The 21244-nt window shown below is 35.7% G+C and overlaps 1 protein-coding gene across 2 annotated transcripts in view; it reads right to left on the reverse strand.

The window, feature by feature from the left end:
* ERC2 (ELKS/RAB6-interacting/CAST family member 2) overlaps positions 1-21244 on the reverse strand; it is a 492995-nt gene that overhangs the window by 74778 nt on the left and 396973 nt on the right. For both annotated transcript variants that reach the window (XM_064518915.1, XM_064518916.1), the window contains exon 17: positions 7417-7551. In XM_064518915.1, the coding sequence (XP_064374985.1) occupies positions 7417-7551 (135 nt within the window). The remainder of the gene's footprint in view (positions 1-7416; positions 7552-21244) is intronic.

A 21244-nucleotide genomic window follows, 5' to 3' on the forward strand; every position in this document is an offset into this window, starting at 1 on the left:
AGGCCTGTTATGATATAATAACTACAAGAAAAGAAAGACAAAAGGACTGCAGTGCGGTAAGGTACCTTTGGCAGGGAATAGGAATGCACTGCTTCCTATCAACTTTCAACAGTAACAGCAGTTTACTTCAAAAGCACACAGTCAAATAGCAGGCACTTCCTCCAAGACATTTTCAATACAAACAAGAAAAGTGAAGGACCTACTAAGGAGATTAGCAAATGGGGCCAAGAAAAAACGCGTTGGCAGAAAACAGGTAAGTGTGCAGAGGTGGGAGAAAAGAGAGGCAGGGAGATTGAAAGTAGGCTTTGGCGGGGTGTGCCCTAGGCTGGGGGGCAGGACAGCTTCTCAATCTGGAAGTTCAAATTTATCTAAGCAGTGTTTTTTTGTTCCAGATAGATCTTGTATCCAATGATCCAGATTAGATTACTGCACTGCACTCTACAAGGGGCTGCATATTACAACCCCTTGAAAACCGAAGCTAGGACAGAATGCTTATTAAGCTTATTTTCATGCTAGGAGTATCACACCCACACTCCAGGATACACACTGACTGCCAAAATGTTCCCAGGTGCAAGTTAAAAACGATTGCCAACTCTTAAGCCAAATATGAATGAATTAAAGATTTTAGTGCAAAGCTGCAAAATGATCTTTTTTCTAAGTTTTTTAGAGACAAGCAAAAATGGCTAATATTGCAATGTTGTAGACATAGCAGCACTTAATCCCCAGAAATTTATATCAAATAAAAATCAGATGCACCAACATAACTAGGGAACACATCATGACTGACTATAATATGGCCATGGGTATGGGCAGAGAAGAGTTAAGTCTTCCTACTGTTTACAAAGTTCTCCAGAGTTGAGGTCCAGAAATACAGGGGCAAAAGGGTCACCTACCTATAGCTCTTCCCTAAACAGCAGAGCAAAAAGAGAGGGGACAAATGCAAGAAGTGGCTGGAAACTTGGTTTTGCTCCCTAGAAGCAGCTAGTTCTAATCACAGAAAAGAGAAAAAGCATGCGACATCTATTACATCTGAAAAAGGTGCACAACTGATTCCTTCAAGAGAAGTAACAGATCCCGTCCCTTGCTACTTCTAGATCCATGCTACTACACGTTGCCCATGGCAGGATGTGATATCAGGTAACAGTTATAAGAAAAATATGATTATTAAAGCAAAATAGCAATACCTGAACAAACAGCACCACATAAAAAGAATGCATATTTCCAGTAGGATGTGCATATATTTTTCTTCCAAGGACTGGTGGTACACCACCCTCTTTAAAGGGGGTATGCACACAGAACCGTATGTACAGTGCTTTACAACAGTAAGTGGGAAATGTTGTCTTCTTCCTCATGTATATGTATTCAAAGACACATACAAACATTTTTACAGCAATATATGATAACATATATATATTTCTTTACTTAAACGTAGCAATATAAATTAGGAAAAAAAGATCAATAGAAATGAGAAATGTTTCAAAATTAATGTTCAAATATCTTTCTCAACAGAATTTCTGAGAAAACTTTAAAAAACGGTCCCTAGCTTCCACTAAATTAAATGGCATTGATATTACAATACACACCTTTTTTTTTCCTTCTCACATAATTTAAAATGACCTCTGATGATTTACAAGTTTATTATTTTCTCAATTTATTCTGTGGTTTCACACCACTAGCAGTGTGTTGGATCATGGTCACCAAAACGACTGATCTAGAACTGTGTGTGTAATAGAGTATTGTGAATGGGAAATACAAGTTTGCATAATACAACCATATGGCAATCAAATTGCTACAGAAATAGTGTTGTATTGCATGGCAACACAGCAAAGACAGTAAAAAATATTCATAACTGAAAAATGTAAGCACAAGTAATGACTAGAGTTCACTCATGGTTGTCATTGACTGTGCCATTCTCAGATTATTTCAGCAAGGATTTTCCTATGGATCTCCTACTTGCTTGCTCTGCAATTAAACATTTGCTGGATTAATCCACTGTTTACAGAGTCAGCGAAATTTAGGGATGGAAGTACTTCAAGAGAACATCTAGTCCAAACCCAATGTACCAACAGAAGATGAAGTAAAGCTAACCTGTTCTAAAAAATCTCCAAGAAAGGAGCTTCTATTACATCCATAGAAAAGAATGTCATTGCTTCTTTCCACTTACAGTTTCATTACACTCATAGTTAAAGAGTTGTTTTTTTAATACCTAGCCTAGCTATTCTTGGTATAAATTAAATACAGCACTCCTAGTCTTCACCCAGTGGGCACTGGAACACAATTGATCATCTTCTTTATAACAACATTTTATGTATTAGAATACTTACGTCTCCCCCTTAGTACTTTCTAGACTAAACAAAGCCGGCTCTTTAAGCCTTCCTCATAGGTCATGTTTTCTAAAACTCCTATCATTCTTGCTGCTCTCCTTTTGTCCCTTTCCAATTTGTCTATCTTTCTTACAGCATGGTGCTCAAAACTGTATGCAGCTTTCCAGATGAGGTCTCACCAGTGCCTGAAAGACTAGAATAATTACTTCCTGCTTCTTTTCCAGTATTACATCCCAGAATTGGATCTGCTTCATGATGATGGCATTCCACTGTGGCCATACACTGTTCGCAGTTCAGGGCCTCTTTTTCCATGCTGCTCCCTCATCAGCACATGCAACCTCTCCCATCTAAACAGACTTGTCTTTTCTGAATTTCAGATTACTGATTTTAGACCATCTCTCCAGTTTATTGAGACTGGAGCAATTTATCGAGCAGTCTATCTGCTTCTACTATGCCTGCAGCTTCTTGCAGCTTGGTTCGTTATCATATCCTTTCTGTTTCAACACTGAAATAATTAAAAAAAAATATTCCACAGAAATGAATAAAGAGCAGGCCTCTGTGGGACCTCACTCTAGATGTCCTTTCTGTCTGCCAGTAAATAATTGGTACATTTACCTATAGCACATTGTTTCAATCAGTTTTACACCCATCTCAAGGTGATTTTGCATTTAATTCAATTAAAATGAGATTATTTATTGTTATGGCTTATATTATTGTAATATATATTATTAAAATATATTATTCTCCTAGTTATTATAAATATAACATGGGACAATGTTAAAGGCCTAGAGATTTCAAAGTATGTCACAGCTACCACTTTCTTCTTTAGCCACAAAGCCAGCTACCCTATCAAAGGAAATTAGATTTGCTCGGCGTGATTTATCCTTGACAAATACAGACTGACTAAATATAGAATGGCTATGCTATGTAAGGGCCATCTAGACCAGCATCCTGTTTTAGAAAGTGGCCAAAACCTGTCACCTAGGAAAGAGCGCAAGAATAAAGTGAGTGCACAGTGATAAATCATATCTTCAAGAATGTAACATAAGAATAGCTCATCTGGTCCATGACAGGAACCACCAGCTGATGATTAGGAAAAGAGGATAAGGGTGAAACAAGTATAAAGTGATCTGATATACTCTGAGGTAGATAGGCAGACAGACAGTATCATACAGTCGGACACCCCAGTCCTGACAATCAACAGTTAGAAGACTATTAGGTTTCTATTGATTGATTGATTAATAATTTACTCCAGAATTTTTCCAGGGCTCTAAAATAAAGTGATCCTTAAAGCCCCATAAATTTTATTTTTGAAGATGAGAACCACATTTGCCTTTCTTCAGTCTCCAAGACCTCCTACAGCCTACATGATAGCTATTCAATATAAGAAATAGTTCAGAAACTACTTTGGCTAATATTGTTTGTATTCTACGGTGAACTTCACCAGTTTATCTCAACCTGAATGCATCTATTTTATTTATGCACTCTTTAATCTCTTACTTCTTTCGGCCTGAAATGTCTACCCTGTTGTTTAACTCTACTAAATATCTAAATTACTAATAATCTTTTTTTTTAATTAAGACTAAGATTTAAAAGATCCACTCTACATAAACTTACACAACTTCTCTTTTCCAGGGAGTATATATTTTTCCTTACATTTATTCGTCCTTTTCTTGTTGCCTTTCTTTCTTTTGCTAGTCATAATTCACTTTGCATATTGGCATTTCTGATTGCATCCCTATCTACCTTTTATATCTTTTTTTGTATCTGCCTATCTTCATCTTTAATCATGTGCCCACTTCCATCATTCATATATTCTTTTGATTTTTTGAATTCTTAAGGATGTTTTGATACAGACTCTCATTATGCTTCTTATCCATCCTCTTACTTGAGTAACCTGTTATTGTGCCTTAAAATCAGCTTCCTTCAGTAAACATTAACTGTCTTACTTTGTCTTGTCCCTAAAATTTTCTTCACAAATGCAGGTTTCCTAAACTGGTTGAAATCAGTGTCTGGGTCTTGGTAGCAGAGAGGTAGTTGGTATCAGTTTTTTCACATCACTTGCCTTCATTCTGTTTTTCTCATCCCACACCCTGCACAAAGCCAAAACTTTTCTCATTTCATGATTCTTCTCACACTAATTTACCGTCTTCTTTTATAATCCCAGACAATTTATCCCTGTTAATCAGAAAAAGAACTACAACCAAGACAGCAAGTCTTTAATACCGTTCTCTATCTTCTGAAAGAAAAAGGGGTTCTTAACATGTTCCAAGAACTTGAAGGATCCTGTGTCCTGTTTTCTAGAGGTCTTCTTTTTCAGTTAGTACCCATGAAATTTAATTTTCTTTTACTTATCAAGTCTTGACCTTAGTACAGTTCTATTGGTCACTCCAAAAAACTTTAATTTGCCTCTTTGCTTGATTAAGTGGTCAATCACACACCCCTGTTATAACTTCACCACTGTTCTGCCTTTTATTTCCACCCAGACATTATAAATTTATACTTGAATTTAATGTCAAAAGAATATACTTCATATAAAAAGTAGCATTTTATTTTTCACCAGGGTTCTCTATCTGAAAAAGGGCTACCTGTTTCTATAGCCTTTCTTCCTACTCCACATATATCCATAATACCTTTCCTCCTTATGCTATCTTGACTGACTTCCTCCCCAAACTCCTACAGTTTTCAACTCTCACCCGCTGTAGTAGGCTAAAGAGTTTCATGAAGGCAAAAGCAATCTATTTTAAAATTTGCTAATCATCTTTCTAAGGACTTCCTCACTAGCTGACAAGCTTACCTTCAACTTTCCAAGAGTATTAATTCGAAATCTGAAATGGAATAATGGCACCTGGCAGCAGCTGGGGTACAGTACTGAAAGCATGCCTTGGCATATACATTTTAATTTCAAAATAGTTTGTTTCTTGAAATTTCACTTGTACTAGGACTTAGCTTCTTTTAATTATATTTTCTGTGCTGAGGCATTTAAAATATACATACATATACACAGACATGCACACAAGTACACATACACATTTTTTACTGTAACAAAAAAGATTCTGAAAAATATGGTCTCAGGCAGAAGGAGATTTAAAGGAAGAGATCAGATTGCTACTAGAATTTGAAATACTATTTTGGTGTGTATGTATAATTATATCCATATAACTATATATAATTCTTTAGAAAAAGTCCAACATTAAATAATTCTAAAGGACAAAGACATATGCTTTAGGGTATATACAACCTATGCAACTTCTCTTTTTTACCTGCACCCATATTATGCAACCTATAAACCAACAGCATCATCAGTGTCAAATCTCTTGTAGACTACATTATCCAAGCATAACTGTAAAATTGGTGTGGAACTGAAAATATTGAGAATTAGAGCTAGAAGACTATGTAGTCACGGAAACTCTACCAGCTCTTCCAAGCTGGGGATTTGGTGAGAATAGCAACTGTATTTAACTGACTGGGTTATTTTCTTATTTGAAAGAGCCAAATAAAAAACTAAATCAATTTAACCTGTTTGGAAACCAATGTGATCACGGTTAATAAGCCCTCTGAAATAACCAGAAGGCAAAAGGTAAACTCACTGTGCAGCTCTTAAAGCGTCTTTCTTCAAAAATACAATGTATTTTGCAACTCATTAGAATGACACAACGAAGAAGTAAGAAAGTTGGAAAACTTCTGCACTTTGTCATTGCCATTCTGGTCTTTCAGCTCTATTTTCTAAAGCATCCCCATTTCACCAGGATAACATTTTTCTGTTTATTGATAGGGGAAAGAAACATGGTGAAAAAGAGAGCCAGAGAAAAGAAGGCAACAAGGAAGTTTCTGCAACTGGCAGAGATCTGTAGTGCTTAACAGTTTCACAGTATAAATACAACCTGTAAATAATACTTTAAGCTAAAATGTATGGACATAAATAGGCAATTTAAAACCAAAATATTTATTAATATTTTTAGCAACAGCAGATCACTATTAAAGCTGTTTATCAGAAATACTCATAAAGACAAAGATGCAATTGTGATTAATTTTATATTCTTAGTAATAGTTCCATTATTTTCAATACAATAACTCCAATGCATATAATTAAAGCAGATTCTATCGTTTTGGTGGATCTGATTTTAAACTGTCCAAAAATAAGAAGTCCAGCATTTTCGTTTGGAAAGACATCTGCTTCAAACATATCAAAACAAGACAATTTCTGGTCGAGGTGTCTGCTTTACCCAGATGGCTATTAACCAGAAGTACTGAGGATACACATTGGACACTGAGAAATTTTCTCCCTATTGACAGAAACATTATCTGAAAAACCACATTAAAATATTCCATGAGATAAAGTACTGGAATGCTAATAAACCAAAAAACAGCATGAGCTCATAATTCCAAACATATACAGTGTAAATATTGTCAATTTAAAACTGTGTGACTGTAAACTTGTTTTAATCATTCTGTATTTTATTTTTCACTTTAAAAATCACAGGACTCTTCCAGGTGTCTCAGCCTGGGCATTCTATGAAGAAGAATCCCAAATCGCTAACCATTTTTAAACTATATCTCTGGAATTTGGTTTATCTTGCCTAGTTAAAAACTTACCACTATAGATTTTAAGCTATACTCTTTATTTAATAGCTTCAACACAAAGGTATTTTCACAAGCAGTTTAAAACAAGAGGTATACAAGTTGCCAAAGGGAAATGCTGCAATGCTGCTGTTTCTAAATACTAATAATTAATATGTTTACTTGAAATTTAAATAAGCAAACATTACTCCAAAATCTGCATACTTTTGACATCACTCCAAATAAAAGATTTTTCACTAATTTTCTATTTTAAAAGATGAATCATGAAATGCTGAAAATAGCTGTGAAAGTTAAAAAAAAAAAAAAAGATAGAGAAGAACAATATAAGATGACAGACAAAAAGACAAAAGGTTTATTCTTTAAGGGATGGAAATAAATACCAAAACTATTAGTTTCAGTTCAAGGAACATATCACTTAAACTGCTTGTTATTATTTTGAAATATTTATTTTATCTTGAAAGATCAGGATACTAAAAGTGTAAGGCTGAAGGTGAGAAAAGAGGTGACTGACCTGGTCTGGAGAGGGTCTGTGGTTGGTGTGTTGTGGTCTCCCAGGAGATCGGTGGTGGTGGTGATGGTGGTGGTGGTGGTAGTGGTGATGATCATCATCATAGTTATCTGCCATCAGTTTCATTCTGTTTTGTGTCTGTTTAAGTTTGAAAGTGAAACAATTCAATTACATGCTGGACTATATTAATCTCACAGTGTTTTGGTAAGATCTTAGCTCGTTCTTAGCTCTTTTATTTTGGTAGCTGCAAAGATCCAACAATAGAAGTCAGAACTGCTGGCTCACAAAGAAAAGGAAGCAGAAGCAGAAGAAGATAACAAAGTATGTGAACACATCTTCTGTCTCAGTTTTCATGCATAGAATTGCACAAAGAAGTCAGAAAAGGATATGATCAAGGATATTGTGTTTGAAGGATGTCAAAGAAGACATTCAGTTTTTTCTAAATTTACTATTTTAGAACACATATTCCTATTTTTTCCAGTCTGTTGTTATGTCTTACTAATTAACTTGCAAAATCTCATTAAAAGGAATATAAATTATACTGCAAATATTTATAGGCAGCTACTGAGGCATGTTAACAATAATGTTAAAAGCTTCTAAATGCACTAAAAGCCACATTTTGGCTTTTTTTTTTTTTTTTTTTTTTTTTTTTTTTTTTTACTGTATGCTGAGATCACCCAGATAAACAGTAAGTTAAAAGAACCTGAAGACTAAATGATACAGATCCAGGCACTTAGAGAAATAAGTGATTATGGGACTTGACACATGCTACTGAATGAAAGTTAAGTCTTAGATACAGATCTTGAAAACAAGATGATCAACACTTCAGCTACTGCCTTGTACAGATAATAAAATCTATGTTACTATGAAGTAACAAGATACATCACTGCCCTTTATCACCATTACAGTTATTCCATACCATGAAATACATGGACTGGAATAATCCAAACCTGGCTCATAACACCAAAAATATCTTACTACCTAATTGCCCAATACCACCGGATGCAGTACTTGTTTTTTCTGTTCATAGCACTGAAGGCTGTCTTAGGTAAACTTCTTACCCAGTAAACAAGTTTTATTTATTTTTGCACTGACAAATGCCAGAAGAAAATGCAGTCAACTCTCAAAGGTCTCTTCCAAAATTTGAAGAATCAATCAGAGATGTATACAATTAATATCATGTCTGGAGGAAAGATAGCAGCCTAAACTCATTTAATTCTATCTTTAAAAATTTCATCTGAGCTCTGACAGGGCTCTTCTACAGGAGAAAGGTTGCTCCAAAGGAGCATTATCTACTTTGTACCAACTCCCTATGTAGACACTATTTGAGTAGGTCAAGCAAAAACAAGTCTACTTTGCACATAGACAATTTTTGGGATGCTAACGGTAAGAGATCAAAATCAATTGCAAAAAGCCAAAGTTTAGTTCTACCTGTGCTCCAAGCTGGCGGGACACAAGCTAGCTCCAGTGGAGAAGCTGTCTAGACACATTACCCCAGGACTTTGCCCAAACTAATGAGTCCTATAGAACCAACCTAAACAGATGAATTTAAAGAGGAATCATTAGCTTGGAAATGTTCCTACACTAACAGGTCTAACTGGCTTCCAACTGGTAACGTCCACAAGATACCTAGTGTCTAGTACTTAGTATGCAGTAAATTTACTTCCTGGATTATTGTAAATGGATTTTGCTAAGAGAACAAGCCTATACTTAAAATTCTGTTAGGAAAGTTTTTTGGTAAATATATTTTACTGTTAAATGTAAAAACTAAGACCACCATTAAATTCTCTGATTTTAATGAATTTTACTAAAGTAGAAAAGAGGTTTGTAAAAAAAAAAAGAAAAAGGACTAATTTTTCATGCTAAAAATATTTGAAGTATAACAAAACCTTATGGAGAAAAACTATGAATCACAACGATCACAGGAAATACTTACGGGTCTTATTAGCAACTAATTAAAAAGTCACAGTGTTCCTTAAGCAATTCACAAGATGACCATTAGGGGGAGGATAGAAAACTGTTTTTACAGGAGGGCACCTGTACTCAGTTCATGAAGAAAAAAAAGAAAGAAAGAAAAAACCCTTAAGGCATCCACAATATCAAGACAGAGGCAGATGCACAGATAGGATGTGCACACGCATGAGCCACCATCAGACTCTTCCTGGGAATCTTCATAGCACCAAAAGAGCATCTTCGCAGTGCGATACAGAATAGACGCCCTCCAGGAGCACGTGGCAGACTACCTGCAACAGTACTTTCCTGGCACTGGATGGTATCATTTCACATTTTTCAGCATTATTTTCTGCACAGTTGGGACCATTCCATTTTCTCCATCCGGAAGAAAAAGATGGAAGCACACAGCTGTTTTTACTTAGGTGTGAATTTCTCCTGATCTTACCAAAAGACCAAATCTATCTGAATCATAGATAGTCTGCTTGCCTGTAGATTCAGAGAGGAAGGCCTTTGGAACACAAGGGTGAAAAAGATGGAGAATTAATAGACAAATAATAACCCACTTACTGTAAACACTGTAATACCCTGCCTCTTTGGGGAAGCTCCTAAGATTTTATTAGTTTATTTTCTTATCAATGAACAGCCTTAAATTTCCTACCTTTCAACTGCATTCCATAAAAGAATGCAAAAGTTAAACAAGATGATATATGCAATCCTAAAAGTGTCCCCTGTAATGAGGTGTTGGGGATTAGACGTGTCATGGGATAAGAACTGTAAATGAATGATGTCATCTTTCTAATTTGGTGCTGAAATATAAATAAACCACTTCTAATGTTTCTTCCTTTTGGATGCCAGATTGCAGTAAAATGTGCACAAAGAAACTGTTAATGCTGTAGTGAGCTTCCTTTAGTTTCTCTATTCTGGAAGCAAAATATAAAAGAAATGTGAAATGAGAATTTTTTTCAACTCACATTATGATCAAACCATCCAAACACTTACATGACTCTTGGAAGTCATTCATCTCTTAAAATGATGCTAATTTTCTTCTTTTTTTCTTTTTCTTTTTTTTTTTTTTTTACAAAATACTTATTTTTAACAAAAGCATTTTGTTTTGATTTGTTAGCTCTTCACAATGATAACTAATATGATTTTGAGGTATTGTTTGTCCTTACTTTAGCTACTGTTAAAGTATGTTATATTTCTATAGTGAACTGTATTTTACAGGTGTGTTTAGCTTTGACTCTAAAAGTACAAAACATGGCACAATTTCAAACTTCAAAATATTTCATATATATTTGGGAGGATGAACAGGAAGATTTCTGGAGGAATAAGAAACGTAAAGTCATCTAGAAAATTAAATGGAGGAACAACACAATCCTTTTCAGTTCCTTCTGAACAAAAATCTGTAACATTACCCTGTCTGCTTCACTTGCTAAGTCTTTTAATGTTTAGTAGGCTTTGAAAAACCAGGTATATTTTTATTTGAGGAAGAAATTAATTAACCAGACTGGAACTTGTCCAGGACCCCAGGGCTTCACACCCCTATACTTACGTATACACACACACACACACACACACACACACAAAGGGGTTTTTATTGACCATATGTTTTAGAACTGTGGCTTATCAGGGAGACAATAACTCCTGCCAGTCAGGGTCCCCTATCAACACATTAGGACATTGGTTCAGTACTGACTGCGAGGGAAAAATACTACGTACAGACTTGGCAATGCTGTCATTTCCCACAACATCCTCAGCATACTTGAAAATTTCATATTCAAAAACTTACTAAACTTTGCTCACATCACTTTTGCGACCACAACAGATTACTCAATATGACTTTTCAGGATGATCTGGAAACTCAGTATTAGAACATGCAATTCACAAAAATTGCAGTGGTATTTGTACATGTATTTACACTCTGTCATATCTAATCTGCATCATCTGTTACTCTGTAAGAGTTATCCCACATCTCAAATAGTGATTTTATACATTTCAAAATTTTACTCACATGTTCCTCTCAAAAGCAACAACCAGTTAACACAGAAGTCAAAAGCTAGTATTTATTTCTAGTAGAAGTTTGAAATTAAATTAGAGGGCTGATGCCGACTTTCTCCCTGCCAACCTGGTCCTTATGCTGTTGCTCACAATCTAACCCACTTCAGATGAGACCTGAGTGAGAACCACGCTCAATACAAAGACAGTGTCAAGAATAGGCATCTTCCTGAGGCACACATTAAGGTTCTAGTCTTCTTTTCCCTGTTTATTCTGGAGCTTTCCCCTGAATTAATTTTCAGTTCCAGTTTACTAGGTAACAGTATTCCCTATGGAATAAATAGTACTAGTGGCTTAAGGAGGAATTAGCAATTAAGTTGGCCGCTACTTCCTCTCCCCCATTCCAGACACATTCTCAAATAGTTAACTATTTCTTCCTTAACAATGGCCAAAAATACTTCTGCTTCCCAATGAAGCAGTTACCCCCTATCATCCTTTATGACTCAGATACTAATATGGATATTTGCAAATGGATAACTACTGAATCTCTTTCATTTAACTAACAAACTCCTAATTCACACTCTAGTGTAACCTTGTCAAATCCCTACCAAACTCTCCAGTGCAACATTTCACAGGTTTAAGCAGCTGGAGGAGCAGCTACATTAGGTTGAGTATGTCTGCCGGATGTATAACCTCTCCTCCCCCAAACAACATCTCTATCCACCCCCTGATTAAGGCCTTCAGTCCCACATATAACTCAGATGAGAAGACTTAAAACAAAAGCCACGATGACTTCTTTTTCCCCAAAGATGAGACAAAGTCTGCGCCATCTCCCTAAAAGAAGGTCATCTAAAGCAAAGTTATGCAATTCTTTAGTAAAATACGCATATTTTTTAGATTTAAAAGATTCATTTAATTTCTTCCCCTCTTTTCAACAGCTGAAGTCCTTAATTCAAATGGTTATCTTTTCACAGGCACATTACAGCTGAAACAGAAGATAGAGGCTGATGAAGAAGTGTTTGGATAGATACTCCAGCTTTCATCAAGCCTACAAACTGGCCTCTTTAGGCCTAAAAATCTGTGAAATGTACAATTGTACCATCATTTACAACTTCAACTATTCTGAAAAGTTAGAAATCATGTACATTTTCTTACAAGTATTTGAGTCATAATTACAAATCCATTAATTCACATCAGACTATTGGTGACACCACTACACGGTTCTCTGAAGCCTTTGTAACAATTGTTAATTTCAAATACGAAATTTTGCAGAATTTGTATATGCAAAATTGTGGGGATCTTTTAATCTCTTCACTACCTGTTTTCATGTATGATGACCATCCACCCTTCTTTCAGCAGCAATTTTTTTCAGCATGATTGTCCTGTGTATACCACACACAACCCAGTCAGACAAATTCATGTTCACCAATTTCCTGCACTGGAGTTCATTCTTCCACAGTAACATTTCTAAGACAAGAATGAATCTCTTGTCCAATTGAGAAATACGAAGAAGCCTCCACCGGCAGCATACCATAGGGTTTCAGATTTCTTCCTGTCAATAAAACTGTTTTCCTGTGATTAACATTCTTAAGCTGCTATTTAAAAAAAAACAGGCTTTTCAGCAATAAAACCTACACTCTAGGACAGAATGCACATATCTTCCCAGTGGAAAAGCACTCACTATTACTAGCTTATATTCACATTGCAATTAGTAGTGAAGAACTGTGTTGCACTGAATTAGAGCCTGAAAAATTCCCATCTCTTCTCTCCTCCTTCAAAGACAGTATTTAACTAATGAGTTAACTAATTAACTGACACTTAGGTAGTCCAGCATATTAAAACATTGCTTTAGTTTTAGAAAAATTAAATGCCTGCAAAGGCAGGACTTTCTGAAATGAGAAAGGGTGACTACGGCACACAGGGAGTTGCGGCGGGGCACGGAACACCACAGGAGACCCGTCTGACTCGCAAAGGGCACTGGGTCTGAGCCATCTCAAGCATTTCCTCAAGGCAGAGCTTTCCAGACCTCTCTCCTCTCTCGCTGCCTTTTACTCTGCCAGTAGAAGTGCCTTGTATTCCACCTCGCACACCGACAGCAGCATTCTTAATTGAGTAATGTCTCGGCACAAACCAGAAAGAATTTAGCGTGAATTTAGTATCCCAGGTTGAATTGGTAGTTCTAACAGGTGCGAATACATTTACTTTACTGAATACTTTTGACACAGAAATAATTAAAAGAAAGTGAACAGGAAATTCTGTTATTTTTGTCCCAGTCACTTTCCAGCATATGACAAATGATCATTAAAATTTGTGTTTTATCTATTTGAATGTACCAATAACTTGCTTTGGAACCTTTACCTTATTTTAGTTCTCTCCAAAATGGCAGTGATAAGATTTTATATTGAAAAGCCTTTGTGGTCCTAAGCTCAAGGTGCTTATTGTCATCGTATGCTGAATTCCTGATTTCATAATAATGATACAGCAAACTGTAGTTTTGATATAATTATAGGTTAATATTATTTTATTAAAATTATTAACTGAACATATTATATGTTCACACAAAACTCATTTTTATAACAGAGAATTTTGTTATTCTTGGTATGGTTCTGCTGAAAACAGGTTTTCTCAAAATAAACATAGTCACAGCTCAGATAACAAAATCATCATATCGACAACTTTTGAGAGTGCCTGGTGAGCACCAGGCCCGCATCTGAGAAGCAGGTTTTGATTTGAATTTATACTGGTATAGAAAGAATGCCTAACTTGTAAAATGTAACAATTCATTAACTGTGTCTCCTACAGACTGTGTATAGCCTTATTAGCCTGAACAGTTTCCTCATTTTTTTTGCTTTAAATTTATTGACTACATTCAATAAATGCTGCATCCATTTTGAAATAAAGGAATGATAGAGGAATTAAAAGCAGCTTAAATCTAGGTGCACAGGTATACTCACCTTTAGGGCTTGAAACTCTTATCTTTGATCATTCAATATTACTATTTGCTAAGCTGTCAAGGTCAGGAATGGTATGTGTAACTGAATTTCTAAGCCACTTACCAAAGAATTTATGATCAACCTCTGTGAGAAAACTGACAGATACTTCTTGTCCCCCTAAAATTCTGTAGAGTTTAAGGCAGGATCTACTGAAGTGAAATGAAAGTTTGATTGACTGGTAATACACTCGATAGCTTAACAGCAATCTGTAACAGTGAAACTATAATATTAAAACTGTCTTTTAAAAAATATTTTAGCAAGGTGGCAATAGGGAACTATGCTTTGATCTGTCATCTGGATCAAATTAACAACGAAGCTCCCATGAATGAGGTTCAAATGACCAAAAATAGTAAGATTTGTTACTCTGGGATAAAGGTGTAATACCATTCAATAGCTATTACTTTCTTTGGATTTTCTTCTCCATCTTTCTTCACTAAATGGAATTCGAAACATTTCTAGAATATTCACTTTCAATAGGGTAGGATTTTTCCCTGTATAATATGGTAAAGAGCAGATATAAGGCCTATGAGCTGTCCCGGAGGCCTGTGAGATCCTGCAGCCTACTTATTAAAGCAGGGAATTGAAAAGCTAGGGACCACATTCTAGCTTTGATTCTGCAATGGCCTCTTGTCATCTTCAACAACACAGCACCTCTATTCCTCGCAATCTCACCGTTTGAAAATAAGCATGGCAATACTTACACAATGCACTTCGAGTTCATCACGTGACAAATGCTTACTTCTAGTCTTACTGATTTTTACTAATGAACAATTTAATTTGAGCTCTTTTTCTTTAAGAAAACAATTTTAGAAAACACAAATAAAACCTCTCAACTTGAAAATCTACAAGGTAAAGATCTAAAAAATCATATATTTTAGAGTATGTAATTCACCAAGTTTATCCAGATGTTGCATAAATTTAACAGCATTAACCTGGATTTCTTGAAAGCACATGCAACTGCAATTGGTTTTCCAGGATGCAGCCAGTGCTTCAGGCCTGAATTCGATTAGCTAAGGGATAACCAAATGTTTGCTAAATAAGTCAGTACTTGCTGGCTCCTAACTAAATCAAGTTTTCATGTCAGAACAGTATTCTTGCACTTTCATTGAAAACAGCTATCATTTGAAGACGAGTTAAGAATTTCTAATCATCCCTGCTGCTGCACAACACAGAAGTTGTTAACTGCCTTAGAATACAATTTATAGCCGATTTGTTATTAGACAAGTTACATTTCCTTAACTATTGGACAACAAATGCCGTACTTGGCCTCAAACACCTTTAAAGTTCCCCAAATCATGTCTGTCACTGACAGTCTCTTAAAAGACTGTAACAGTTTGCATGAAATGAAGACTTTATGAAAACAGTATAAGTTTTTCATTAAAGAATCCAAATTATATTCCAAAATGTACACTGATACACTTGTCTAACAGACAAAGACAGTTTTGAAGTATAGCAATGAAAGGCATTTCAGAAGTAACTTCTGTGTTTCTAAGTGACCACTATGGTGACTTCTAAGAAAAACAAAGGGGCCACAGGAGACATTGAAAATTATGATTAAAATTAAATTCCATGGACATCCTGTATTTCTAACACTTGATCAAGTCGACTTTTTTTTTTTTAATTCAGCAAGTTTTTACTTATTTCATCCCAGTTGTCTGATCATCTTTAAACACTTCTGAGATCAAAAACAATGAGTTCAAATTCGATCTTTGGAGCCTCCGGAAAACATGTTCAACATCACTGCCATTTAGTTCCAACCTGTTTGAGCATCTTGAGCACATCCATTGATGCATATGTCCTGCATAAGTGATTTGTTACTAAGCAAAATACCAAGCTTAATTTGCCATCTAGAAAAGAGATTTCAGAGGTATACTATTGGAAAGTTTCAGCTGAAGTTTCTTTTGATTCAGTTTCTTGAGATAGTTACAGATTTTTGAGCACTAGTTCACCAATTATCTAGCTGAAGCAAAAAAGATAATTCCAAAAAGATTTCTTAAAAAAGCTCGACCTTGGGAATGCTCTCAATTCCTTTTATTGGTACCATTCTTCCTGAATCAACACATGATTCAATAAGGCAAATCCTCAAAATATATCCTCTGAATATGGTTCTGCCAGAAGGACTTGTGTCATTCTTCCACAGGCTAAAGGATCTGTTAATTTTTAATTTAATTTAATCTAAATTTTTTTTTAGAGAGAGAGAGAAAAAAATATATATATATACATACGTTTGTAAATTATTAGCATTATGTTGCTAGGGTTATGCTGTTAGAAGTAGCCTGAGCTAGCATAAAGCAATACAAACTCTAGAATACTTATAAAGTTGTTCTCATTGAAGATGGGCGTGCTGAAATCCACTTCTTTCATGCAGATCTACTGTTGGCAAAACATCCCTCAAAGCAAATGAGAGAGCTGAATATTAAAGGCCAATGCACTATATTCCTCACTTCACTCTGCTGCTTTTAAAATAAATATTTGAAAAGGGATTTAAGACTTTTATTACATGTCTTCAATCATTAGAAATATATGATAACATTCAATTCAGGGGGTTTTTTTAGGGTTGCCAATGCAGTGAATTTTTAGACAGCAAGAAAATTCTAATACAAGAAACTTAAGTTATGAAGAATATAAGCTTGCAAGCACACATCGGTAACCAAAAGATAACAATAACATTACAGTATGGTAACTAACTAGAAACTCCAGATGCTAAATAACTATCATAATCATAAACGTATGGGTATTGGAATGCATCACTACAGGGTAGAGTTATGTTTTACTGAGTGCTTTAATTATGCATTTTCTTTTTATAACATCCCTGTAATGCAATGCATCCTTATATTCCTACCCTTAACTATTTTAACATGGGTTTTGCTGCTTTGTTTCCTCCCCTCCATTGCAGAACACAGTTAATTTTTTCCCCCTGTTAAAATTCCAAATGGGCTAATAAGCATGTTTTTCTTTTCCTGATATAGTATATGACTTGTCTTGGAAAGTGTGAGAGACAGGATGCATGCAGGCTAAATGCGTGCATGATAGCCTATTGGAAAAAAGTTTGGCTACTCCTCACTTTTAACTCTCTTTTCTGACCTACTTGACCCTATGACTGCTGCATACAAAACAAAGAACTCAATAACATTTTTATGCTAAAAAAGCATATGATTTTTTTCCTTTTTCTCATCCATATCTAAACTTAATTCATATGATATTTAGCATGAAAAACTGAAGTTCTCATCATTTGTGATATGCACATAATCAGACCACTTTGTCAGGCCCTGTCCCCACTTCCCCACATTCACAGTAGGAAGAATAGGGACTAGGAAATGGTAGTGAGTGGTTTCCAAGTTTTCTTGAAATTCAACCTTCCTCCCAGGGCAGAGACAGGAGCAAATGCTTGTCAAATTAGATGACCTGACCCCTGTGCAGCAATGCTTCAGGAGAGAGAAATTTTGTCATATACCATATCTGAAATGAAATCCAAATTGTCAGGCAAAAAGCCTAAAAAAGCCAGTTAAAGAGTGGAATCACTCCAAAATTATTAGTTGTTACAAAAAGTGACACCCAGAAAGGTTTGCAGATTATCTTTTTTTAAAGTTAATTATTGCTTTGAAGGTGTCTCAAACTATGTCATAAACCAGAACTAAGTAAACCAATGTGATATAGAAAGGAAACTGGAGAAAGTTTCAGGCTAAAAGTAGCCTGAATGGGATAGAAAAAGGAAGGAGATAGTGGGAGAAAAGACAAAAAGCAAAGTAGCTCATCTATTTATCTGCCTGGAAGCCAACAAGACAGGAAGAATTTACCCACTGAAGATTGAGAGAAACAGTGATCGAAAAGCAGTTTCTAAATTGGACCTTGACAAAGATTTGGATCTGACAACACAGCGCTGAACAGAAGCATAAAAGTTTTGCATATATTTCAATTCTTTTTAAATTAAAGTACTATTTAACTGATACTAACAAGCATGACACCTGCTGCTTTGAAAGATTACAAAATGTGACTGACTTATCCTGAAAGAAGTCAGAGCACATAATAAGTCTCTCTTTTCACAAGTTGAAGGGTAATAGTCCTCTCACAAACACCAGCTGGGATATTAGACACTTGGCAGATTGAGATAGACAGCAGTTCCAAGTGCCAAGCAGACACTTATCTGAAGTACTAAGGCCAAATTTCATCTTTCCTGTCACTTGTGATTGAACAAAGTTATGTTGATTTGAACATGGTCCATCTGACTTTTCTGTTGAAGTCTCTGCATTTGGAGTTTGTGTTTTGAAGCCTTTTTAAGTTCTCTGAATTAAAAGTATGGCTCGAAGGGCAGGAAATATCTTGTAATAATACAGTATACTCAGTAATGTATAGGCTAAAGTCATGCGAAAAGTATTTGTCTGAGTCTTACTACTAAACTTGGTAATTACATAGAAGTATGTAAGAACATAGACACAAAGAAGTGGGTTAAAAAGCATAATTAAAGCTCTGAAACAGTAGCTGCCTGAGGATATCTCAGGCCACGTCCTACTAAAAGCAGACAAGCAACATAAGAGAGTAGGTTTCCCTGGTTTTTTTGCTTTTTTACAACAGGAAATAACCCATTAAAAAAATAATTCCTCATAATAATTATTTAGAAACAGACACGAATCAGAAACTTTGGTAGCAAAGTAGGACCTTTGAAACTGCAATTGTCTGGCTAGTAGCACTGATTGTCTTTCAGTATCTTTAATGTCTGAATAGCTTATTTCAGTTGTAATTTTTGCAGTTTCACTACCAAGTCCAGCTCCCTCATTTGTATCAGATACAAAACATAAGCTAAGTTGAAATTAGTACACTTCCTCCATTGTACGCAACAAAAATAGATAAACAAAATATAAATTTCAACACATTAATGGTATATTAAAATATGGACAGAAATAAAGATACATCACAACACCGTCTTGATGTGTTTTACAGAGACATTTTGCCTATAGCTAACTTTTGTTTGATGATAGATTGTAGAGATGGTAAGTTTTATCCACCATGACAGGAATAAATAACCAGAGCAGAAAAATCTGAGACCCAGTTTTTACAATATTTTTGGAATAATTGGTACTTAGCACAGCACTTGAGGTCAAGTGTTAAACTATATTTAGCTTTATTATCATGAGATGCTTTGTAGTAGAACTTAATGTCATGTTTCACAAACGTCTCACAGAGAAAAAAGTGTTTTGGCTTGGAAGTTCACTCATATTTATACAATGAAGATATGCATATTCACTATTCTCATTTGAGATATTTAGTAGCCATTTTCACCCATCCAGCGAGCCAGACAAAAAATTGTAAGAATACCAGCATTAATATATACATGATTTCATATGTGCATTGACTATTTTTTCCATTTAAGACTGGCAAACCTGGTCTGAACAAAGTGAGTTCGGACAGCTATAGCTATAGAGAGGTTCTAGTAGAAGTTCACAACAAGATTATCGCCAGGGAAAAAGAGTGCCATTAGACATGACCATGCTTCAGATATGCTATAAGCTCCTCAAGAGACAACTCGAACAGAGAACAAACAGAAACAGATCACCACCTACAAAGTAGGAAAGGACGACTGTACTGGGCCCTACGACGCCTCCAGGGCCTGACCACTGTAGGCCATGAGGCCAAAAAACCCTGCTCACTGGCAAATGTTGGTGTAAAAATACCATTAGAAAGAATTCGGATTCCTGAGAGCACAAGAGGGAAAAACAAACGAAAAGGACTCAACTTATAGCTAGGTATAGATACAGTATCTACAATATCCAACTATGACTTGAGTCCTTAGACTTCTATAAATACAAATTCTCCTATTTTGCTGAGATTATGTGAAAAGTGCTGCATGAGTACAGCCAACATTTTCAGTACTTTCCCAGGACAGAATATTTCTTCTGAAGTAATTACTTTGATCAGGCAACCACTGTTAGATACACACTCGCACATTTTTTTGCCTGGTGGTACTCTGCTGTTCCACCCCCACTCTAATCCATGCTCATTGGATTTATATCCAAACTGTGCTTGGCAAAATTGAGAAAACATTCAGATTAGAAAGGAAGGGGAAAAAATCCAATGTTAAGACGTGCAGATATATCGCCTTAGGTTATTTCTAATTAGTAGAGAAGTATAAACTATAAGGATTTTTAAGCCAGTAAAGCTATTTCAGCTACTGAATACATGGGCTGCTTGTGTCAAATTCAATGGGATCCGAGTAGACACATTTAAAGTCAGAGATTAATTGCCATTCTGCCACACTGCCTGAGAATCTTTAAGGAAAAAGTAACAAACTGATTTTCCTAATATTAGAATTTAATACATGAAATTTTTGAACTTCTATTCCTACCTGCCAAAATAAAACAAAGTACATAATGAAACATGGACAACCTTTGACAGACTTCAGAACCAAGAACTCTGATAAAAGCTTTTATAGCTAGTAAAGGCTGTTAACTATGCTGGCTGCACCACACGTACACATTGACGCCTGCTGCCAGTAGCATGGGAAGGGAAACATGCACAGAGGAGTCAGAACCGCTGGGTGCAGCAGCACGCTCACTCATCGCTGCTAAATACATCTGAGCTTATACAGCACAATCGTAACAAAAATAAGGCTCCTGCAAGTTCAGGGTCTCAGACTACTCCTGGGTTCAAAGTTAGGTGCAGACAATATTATGAGTGATGGTAACCAGTGTAAACAGAAGGGGGGGGGAAAGGTAGTACAGTGGTCAAATGCAGTACATGTGTGAATGGCTTCTTAACACGATCCTATTTACTGGGCAGTAACAGATTTAACAATACAACAAATAAAGTAGATTTGTGGACAATAATAACAACAACAGTCCTGTGCTCCCACAGAATTTCCAACTGAGAAATTTAAGGCAATCAGAAACATTAGC

Source organism: Dromaius novaehollandiae, chromosome 12 (assembly GCF_036370855.1).
Source record: "Dromaius novaehollandiae isolate bDroNov1 chromosome 12, bDroNov1.hap1, whole genome shotgun sequence".
Lineage (NCBI taxonomy): Eukaryota > Metazoa > Chordata > Aves > Casuariiformes > Dromaiidae > Dromaius > Dromaius novaehollandiae.